Source organism: Lichenostomus cassidix, unplaced genomic scaffold (genome assembly GCF_008360975.1).
Source record: "Lichenostomus cassidix isolate B80296 unplaced genomic scaffold, HeHo_3.0 HiC_scaffold_34, whole genome shotgun sequence".
Lineage (NCBI taxonomy): Eukaryota > Metazoa > Chordata > Aves > Passeriformes > Meliphagidae > Lichenostomus > Lichenostomus cassidix.
The window spans coordinates 1,140,542-1,149,854 of NW_028147431.1; the positions used below are offsets into that span (position 1 = coordinate 1,140,542).

Below are 9,313 nucleotides of genomic sequence, written 5' to 3' on the forward strand. Positions count from 1 at the left end.
TGTCCATGGGGAGGATCATCCCCCTCCCCCTCCCTCCCCTCCCACCCCCTCCCCCCCTCCCCTCCCCCTCCCTCCCCTCCCCCTCCCGCCCCTCCCCCTCCCCGCGGTGTGCCCTGGTGGGGGGAGGGGCGGCAGCGCCCCCTGGCGGTGCTGGGGGGATGGGCAGCCCCTGTGCTGCTGCCCCGGGAAACCCCGCGGCTGCTGCGGGAGCTGGGCGTGGCCAGGCCCCTCCCCCACCTGGGCCACCTCAAGCGCGTGCGGGGCGAGCCGGGAGGGGGGATGGGCGTGCTGCTCTGCCTCGACCCCCCCGCAGGTACTGGGGGGACTGGGAGGGACTGGGAGGGAACTGGGAGGGGATTGGGATGGACTGGGATGGACTGGGAGGGACTGGGATGGAACTGGGAGGGACTGGGAGGGAACTGGGAGGGACTGGGAGGGAAGTGGGATGGACTGGGAGGGAACTAGAGGGGACTGGGAGGGAACTGGGAGAGACTGGGAGGGACTGGGATGGACTGGGAGGGACTGGGAATGGATAGGGAATGGATTGGGAGACACTGGGAGGAACTGGGAATGGACTGGGAGGGAACTGGGATGGACTGGGATGGGATTGTAGGAACTGGGATAAACTGGGATATACTGGGAGGGACTGGGGCGAGCTGGGTGGGGGGATGGGCGTGCTGCTCTGCCTCGACCCCCCCGCAGGTACTGGGAGCACTGGGAGGGACTGGGAGGGAACTGGGAGGGACTGGGAGGGAACTGGGAGGAGATTGGGAACAAGCTGGGATGGACTGGGAGGGACTGGGAATGGACTGGGAGGGACTGGGAATGGACTGGGAGGGACTGGGCGGGGAGTGGGAGGGACTGGGAACAGACTGGGATGGAGTGGGAATGGATTGGGAGGGACTGGGAAAACTGGGAGGACTGGGAGGACTGGGAGGATGAGAGAACTGGGATAACTGGGAGATGGGATAACTGGGAGACTGGGAAGGACTGGAACAAACTGGGAGGACTGGGAGGGACTGGGAGCACTGGGAACTGGGAGACTGGGAACGGGAGACTGGGAGACTGGGATGGACTGGGAGGGACAGGGAGGCACTGGGATGTTACTGGGATGGACTGGGAGGTTACTGGTAGCACTGGGACGTTCCTGGGATGTTACTGGGAGCACTGGGAGGTCACTGGGAGCTAACTGGGATGTTACTGGGAGCTAACTGGGATGTTACTGGGAGCACTGGGAGGTCACTGGGAGCTAACTGGGACTCACTGGGAGCACTGGGATGTTACTGGGAGCACTGGGATGTTACTTGGAGGTCACTGGGATGTTACTGGGATGTTACTGGGAGGTTACTGGGAAGTTACTGGGAGGTTACTGGGACGTTACCGGGACTCACTGGGAGGTTACTGGGAGCACTGGGAGCTAACTGGGATGTTACTGGGAGGTCACTGGGAGGTTACTGGGAGCACTGGGAGGTCACTGGGATGTTACTGGGATGTCACTGGGAGCTAACTGGGAGGTTACTGGGAGCACTGGGAGCTAACTGGGATGTTACTGGGAGGTTACTGGGAGCACTGGGACGTTACTGGGACTGACTGGGACTCTCCCTCAGGTGACGCCGCTCCCGTTGATTACATCACTGATGACGTCACTGATGATGTCAGTGATTACATCACCGATTACGTCACCGCCACCCCCGGGGCTGCCGCTTGGGTCAGCGGCACCAGTAGGACCAGTAACACCAGTAAGACCAGTAACAGGGACTCGAAGGCCACCAGTAACACCAGTAACACCAGTGGCACTGGGGACATGAAGGTGACCAGTAACACCAGTAAGACCAGTGGCACTGGGGACACCAGTAACACCAGTAAGACCAGTGGCACTGGGGACATGAAGGTGACCAGTGACACCAGTAACACCAGTGGCACTGGGGACATGAAGGTCACCAGTAACACCAGTAAGACCAGTGGATCCAGGGACTTGAAGGCCACCAGTAACACCAGTAACACCAGTGGCACCAGTAACACCAGTAACACCAGTGGCAATGGGGACATGAAGGTGACCAGTAACACCAGTGGCACTGGGGACACCAGTGGCACCAGTAAGACCAGTGGCACCAGCGTGACCAGGGACACTGGGGACACCAGTGTGACCAGTTTGACCAGTGCTGCCAGCGTCACCAGTGCCACCAGTTACACCAGTGTGACCAGTGCCACCAGTGCCACCAGTTACACCAGTGTGACCAGTGTCACCAGTGCCAGCGCTGTGATGACCACTGTGACCGGGCACACCAGTTTGACCAGTGAGACCAGTGACTCTGGTGTCCCCAATGACTCCAGTGTCCCCAGTATGACCAGTGCCACCAGTGACTCCAACGCCACCAGTGCCACCAGTATGACCAGTTCCACCAGTGTGACCAGTTCCAGCAGTGACTCCAGCCATTCTGGTGTCCCCAGTGCCACCAGTATGACCAGTTCCACCAAGGACTGCAATGCCACTGGTGATTCCAGTGTCCCCAACGCCACCAGTGCCACCAGTATGACCAGTTCGTCTAAGGACTCCAACCCTGCCGGTGTCACCAACGATTCTGGTGTCCCCAGTGACTGTGATGTCCCCAGTGCCACCAGTATGACCAGTTCCACCAATGCCACCAGTGCTACCAGTGATTCCAGTGTCCCTGACGCCACTAGTGCCACCAGTATGACCAGTTCCACCAGTGTCCCCAGTGATTCTGGTGTCCCCAGTGCCACCAGCACCACCAGTGACACCAGTGATTCCAGTGTCCCCAACGCCACTAGTGCCACCAGTATGACCAGTTCCACCAGTGACTCCAACACCATCAGTGCCACCGGTGTCCCCAGCGATTCTGGTGTCCCCAGCGCCACCAGTGACTCCGCTGTCCCCAGTGTCCCCAGTGACTCTGCTGTCCCCAGTGCCACCAGCGATTCCAGTGTCCCCGGTGACTCTGATGTCCCCAGTTCCCCCGGTGTCCCCAGTTCCCCCGGTGTCCCCAGTCCCGCCGGTGTCCCCGGTCCCGCCGGTGTCCCCAGTCCCGCCGGTGTCCCCAGTCCCGCCGGTGTCCCCCCTCTGGCGTGGCTGCTGGGTCCCTCGGTGTCCCCGCACGGCCTGGGGACACCGTTCCGGGTGCTGCTGCCCGCCCGTGTCCCCTCGCCGGGCCGGGAGGCCACCTTGGCCCGGGGGGCGGGGCTGTGGCCGTGGGCGGGGCGTGGCCCGGCGCGGGGGGCGGGGCCAGCCCGGCTGTCCCCAAGGGAGGTGACAGCGGCCATGGCGGCCATGGCGGTGGCGGCGGCGGCGGGGGCGGGGCGAGGGGCGGGGGCGGCGGCCGTGGAGCCGCGGAGGGGGCGTGTCCTGGCCGTGGGGTGGGACCGGAGAGGGGACATTGGGGACATCGGGGACAGCTGCCACCCGCTGCGCCACGCCGCCATGGACTGCATCGCCCGCGTGGCTCGGGCAAGGTGCGGGCAGCCGCTGCGCGGTGACGTCATCCCTGGGATGGGTGACGTCATCCCTGGGAGAGGTGACGTCATCGCTGGGAGGGGTGACGTCACGGGGAAGGGGCGGTTTGGAAACCCTCCGCGTGGTGATGTCATCACTGGGCGGGGTGACGTCATCCCTGGGAGGGGTGATGTCACGGGGAGGGCACGCGGTGGGCGTGGCCAGGTGGGTGATGTCATCGCTGGCTGCGGTGACGTCGTCGCTGGGCACAGTGATGTCACAGGGAGAGAGGGGCGTGGTCAGGGACACCCCGGTGACGTCACAAGGAGGGCAGGGCGTGGTCAGGGACGCCCCGGTGACGTCACAGGGTGCGCCAGGCGCAGGGGACACCCTGGGGACAGCGGCGACGGGGGAGGGGGAGGTGGCACTGAGCCCAAGGTCGCCAGGCTTGGCTGCAGTGACGTCACCATTGGGTGTGGTGACGTCATCGCTGAGCCCAAGGGTGTCACAGCTGGGTGTGGTGATGTCGTCGTCGGTCACAGGGACAATATCGGTCACAGCCGTAGTGACGTCACTGCCAACCCCAAAGATGCCACCGCTACTAATGACGTCACCGCGGCCAGCCTCGATGACGTCATCGGTGACGTCCCCATGGACCTCGCCGGTGACATCATCCCAGGAGCGGCCAGAGACACCAATGACGTCACCAATGACATCATCCCAGGGATGCCCAAGGACCCTGATGACATCACCAATGACATCAAGGTCAAGGACCCCAACGACACCTCCGACGCCACCTCTGGTGACACCAATGACATCACCGATGACGTCATCCCAGGTGACGCCAATGACATCACCGATGACGTCATCCCAGGGGCATCCAATGACGTCACCGATGACGTCACCAGCCCCACCCTGGACCCGGCCGCCATCCCCCGCGGCGTCCCCATGGACCTCACCGGTTACATCATCCCCGCGGCGGCCGAGCGCCCCGACGATGACGTCACCGCTGACGTCACCGATGACGTCACGGCGGGGTACCTGCTGGCGGGGTGTGACGTGTTCGTGACGCGCGAGCCGTGTGCCATGTGCGCCATGGCGCTGCTGCACGCCCGCGTCAGGAGGGTCTTCTACTGTCACCCGTGTCCCCAGGGCGCCTTGGGGACAAGGTACGGGCTGCACGGTCACCCCTGGCTGAACCATAAATACAGGGTGTACGCCGGGGTGACACCGTGCAACGGGGACATTGGGGACACTGGGGACAATGGGGACAATGGGGATCGGTGACTGGGATTGGCCATTGGGGACACTGGGGACACTGGGGACACGCTACGGGCTGCACGGTCACCCCTGGCTGAACCATAAGTACAGGGTGTATGCCGGGGTGATACCGTGCAATGGGGACATTGGGGACAACAGGGACACTGGGGACACTGAGGACATTGGGGACAATGGGGATCGGTGACTGGGATTGGCCATTGGGGACATTGGGGACATTGGGGACACTGGGGACATTGGGGACAGTGGTGACACTGGGATTCGTCATTGAGGACACTGGGGTCACTGGGATTGGACATTGGGGACGCTGGGATTGGTCACTGGGGACAATGGGGACATTGAGGACACTGGGGGCACTGGGGACACTGGGAGTCATGGGGGAACTGGGAATACTGGGAACGATGGGGATCGGTGGCTGGGATTGGCCACTGGGGACACTGGGAACCAGTGACTGGGAGGACCTGGAGTTAATGACTGGGAATATTGGGAGCACTGGGAATACTGGGAATCAGTGACTGGGAGAACTGGGAATACTGGGAATCACAAACTGGGAATACTGGGAATTACAAACTGGAATCTCTGGGAGTACTGGGAGCACTGGGAATCAGTGACTGGGAGAACTGGGAATACTGGGAGTACTGGGAATCAGTAACTGGGAGCACTGGGAATCAGTGACTGGGAATACTGGGAGAAATGGGAATCACAGACTGGAAGCTCTGGGAATACTGGGAGCACTGGGAATACTGGGAATTCCAAACTGGGAATACTGGGAGAACTGGGAATGACAAACTGGGAGCACTGGGAATCACAAACTGGGAATACTGGGAGCACTGGGAATACTGACTGGGAATACTGGGAGCACTGGGAATACTGAGAATCACAAACTGGGAATCAACAACTGGGAGGACTGGGAATACTGGGAATCAGTGACTGGGAGCACTGGGAATCACTGACTGGGAATACTGGGAGAACTGGGAATCACAGACTGGAAGCTCTGGGAATACTGGGAGCACTGGGAATACTGGGAATCACAAACTGGGAGCATTGGGAATACTGGGAGCACTGGGAATCAGTGACTGGGAGCACTGGGATCTCCCCTCCCCCTCCCAGTGGTGCCTCCTGTGCCGAGAATTCCCAAAAATTCCCAAATTCCCCCCAAAAATCCCCAAATCCTCCCAAAAATCCCCAAATCCCCCCAGTTAAATTTTTGGGGAGTTTTGGGGGTTTTTTTCCCAAAAGTTTTTATGTTTTTTAAATTTCCTTCCTCCCCAAATCTGGAATTTTGGGAATTTCTGGAATTTTGGGAATCCCTGGAATTTTGGGTATTTCTGGAAATTTGGGGATTTCTGGAATTTGGGTAATTTTTGGGAATCCCTGGAATTTTGGGGTTTTTTTCCTGATTTTGGGGAGATTTGGGGTCCCTGAATTTTTGGGAATTCCTGGAATTTTAGGGTCCCTGAAATTTTGGGAATCCCTGGAATTTTTTGGAGCTTTTCCTCTGATTTTGAGGAGGTTTGAAGTCTCTGAAATTTGGGAATTTCTCCCCAAAATTTCCGGGAATTTCGCCCCAAAAACGAGAGCTGCAGTTCCAGATTTGTCCGCCGGGGGGCAGCAGAATGTAATTAATAAATTGATTAAATTATAGGAATTATAAATAATGTGAATAAAAATTGATAAGAGTTTTTAAAATTCATTTCCGTGTGGTCAATCCCAAATTTTGGGTGCCCAATCCCAATTTTTGGGTATCCAATCCCAATTTTCCAGTTTCCAATCCCCAATTTTCCTGTTTCCAACCCCAATTTTCCAGTTCTTAATCCCAAATTTTGGTCTCCAACCCCAATTTTTTGGTTCCAAACCCCAATTTTCTTGTTTTTAATCCCAATTTTACAGTTTCTATCCCAATTTCCCAGTTTTAATCCCAAATTTCCTTTTTTTTAATCCCAATTTCCAGTTTTTTATCCCAATTTTTGGGTCCCCAATCCCAATTTCCCAGTTTTTATCCCAATTTCCCATTTTTAATCCAAATTTCCCAGTTTTTATCCCAATTTCCCTTTTTTTATCCAAATTTTCCATTTTTTAATCCAAATTTTCCCATTTTTATCCCAAATTTCCCATTTTTTGTCCCGATTTTCCCATTTTTAATCCCAATTTTCCCATTTTTTTAATCCAAATTTTGCAATTTTTAATCCGAATTTCCCTTTTTTTTGGTCCCAATTTCCTATTTTTTATTCCAATTTCCCATTTTTTATCCCCAATTTCCCACTTTTCACCCCAATTTCCCAGTTTTTTTTCCCAATTTCCCATTTTTAATCCCAATTTCTCGGGTTTTTTTCCCAATTTCCCAGTTTTTTATCCCAAATTTCCAGTTTTTTACCCCAAATTTCCAGTTTTTATCCCAATTTTTGGGTCCCCAATCCCAATTTCCCATTTTTTAATCCCAATTCCCATTTTTTCCAATTTCCCATTTTTTATCCCAAATTTCTCATTCTTTATCCCAAAATTCCCATTTTTAATCCAAATTCCCCAGTTTTTCATCCCAAATTTCCAGTTTTTTATCCCAATTTCCCTTTTTTATCCCAAATTCCCAGTTTTCCATCCCAGTTTCCCATTGTTTTATCCCAAATTTCCTTTTTTTATCCCAATTTTCCCAGTTTTTATCCCAAATTTCTCATTTTTTATCCCAAAATTCCCACTTTTAATCCAAATTCCCCAGTTTTTCATCCCAAATTTCCAGGGTTTTATCCCAATTTCCCGTTTTAATCCCAAATTTCCCATTTTTAATCCAAATTTTCCCATTTTTTTATCCCAATTTTCCCATTTTTAATCCAAATTTCCCATTTTTTATCCCAATTTTCCCATTTTTAATCCAAATTTTCCCATTTTTTTATCCCAAATTTCCCATTTTTATCCCAATTTTCCCATTTTTTATCCCAATTTTCCCATTTTTAATCCAAATTTTCCCATTTTTTTATCCCAATTTCCCTTTTTTTATCCCAATTTTCCCATTTTTAATCCAAATTTTCCCATTTTTATCCCAAATTTCCCATTTTTTTATCCCAATTTTCCCATTTTTAATCCAAATTTTCCCATTTTTAATCCCAATTTCCCATTTTTTCTCCCGATTTTCCCATTTTTTATCCCAAATTTCCCATTTTTAATCCCAATTTTCCCATTTTTAATCCAAATTTTCCCATTTTTAATCCCAATTTTCCCATTTTTTATCCCAAATTTCCCATTTTTTCTCCCAATTTTCCCATTTTTTTATCCCAATTTCCCATTTTAATCCCAAATATCCATTTTTTTCTCCCAAATTTCCCATTTTTTCCCAAATTTCCCGTTTTTTCTCCCAGTTTTCCCTGCCAAGGCCAGCAGGTCGTTGGTCACTCTGCCCGGCTGGTCACTCTGCTCAGCTCTGGACTTTGCCTCCGGATTTGGGGAATTTTCCAGGAATTTGGGATTCCGGGGGGAGGGGGAGGGGCAGGGGAGGATCCTGAGCCGAAAATTTGGGGATTTTGGGGCTTTTTTGGGGTGGATTTGGGGTCATTTGGGGACATTTTGGGACATTTGGGGACATTTTGGGACATTTGGGGACATTTTGGGACATTTGGGGACATTTTGGGCACTTTGGAGGTGATTTGATGACATTTTGGGTACATTTTGGGACATTTTGGGGACATTTGGGATCATTTTGGGTACATTTTGGGGGCATTTGGGACATTTTGGGTACATTTGGGTACATTTGGGGACATTTTGGGTACATTTTGGGTACATTTGGGTACATTTGGGGACATTTTGGGTACATTTTGGGTACATTTGGGGTACATTTGGGGACATTTTGGGTACATTTTGGGTACATTTGGGGACATTTGGGGACATTTTGGGCACTTTTGAGGTAATTTGATGACATTTTGGGTACATTTTGGGTACATTTGGGGACATTTGGGGTACATTTGGGGACATTTCGGGGACCTTTTGGAGGCATTTGGGACATTTTTGGGCAATTTCGGGACATTTTGGGGACATTTTAGGGCAATTTGGTGCCATTTAGGAGCATTTTGAGGCCATTGAGGCACATTTAGTGGCGTTTCTGCACATTTCGGTTCCATTTGGGGACATTTTGGTGACATTTCGGTGACATTTTCGGCCATTCTCGGCCATTTTCGGCCATTTTCGGCCATTTCCGTCACTTTCCGCCAAATCCCCACCGCGCATGCGCGATCCCGGCGGGCACCGCCAGGGGGCGCTGTCACCCGCTCTCCGCTCCCTCATTTGCATAACCCCGCCCAGTGGGCGGGGCGAGGGGCGTGGCCAAGCAAAGCGCGCGGAAACCAGCCGGAACTCCCCCAGGTCGGGGAGCAGAAATTTGGGGGATTTTGGGGCGATTTTGGGGCAATTTTGGGGTTTTGGGGTGTCCGGAGCGGCTCGGGGAGGGTTGTGGGAACGGCCGGGGTGAGTCTGAGCGGGTTTGGGGGGAATTTGGGGGATTTTGGGGTTCGGAAACCCCCAATTTGGGGTGGGGAAGGATTTTGGGGTTCCCGAGGGGATTTTGGGGAAAATTTGGGGGATTTTGGGGTTTGCGACCTC

The 9,313-nt window shown here is 53.8% G+C and overlaps 1 protein-coding gene and 1 long non-coding RNA gene across 2 annotated transcripts; both read left to right on the plus strand.

The window, feature by feature from the left end:
• On the plus strand, positions 1 to 4,982 carry LOC146423098 (uncharacterized; the record flags this gene model as incomplete). The annotated part of the gene is made up of 3 exons (XM_085045050.1): positions 1 to 313; positions 1,608 to 3,819; positions 3,910 to 4,982. Coding segments are annotated over 3 exons (3,354 nt in total), but the record flags the coding sequence as incomplete, so codon positions are not given.
• A 375-nt stretch (positions 4,983 to 5,357) lies between these two features.
• LOC146423099 (uncharacterized) lies at positions 5,358 to 6,420 on the plus strand. Its single transcript, XR_014847707.1, has 2 exons — positions 5,358 to 5,400; positions 5,635 to 6,420. It is a non-coding gene; the product is annotated as an uncharacterized LOC146423099 (long non-coding RNA).
• The last annotated feature ends 2,893 nt before the right edge of the window (positions 6,421 to 9,313 follow it).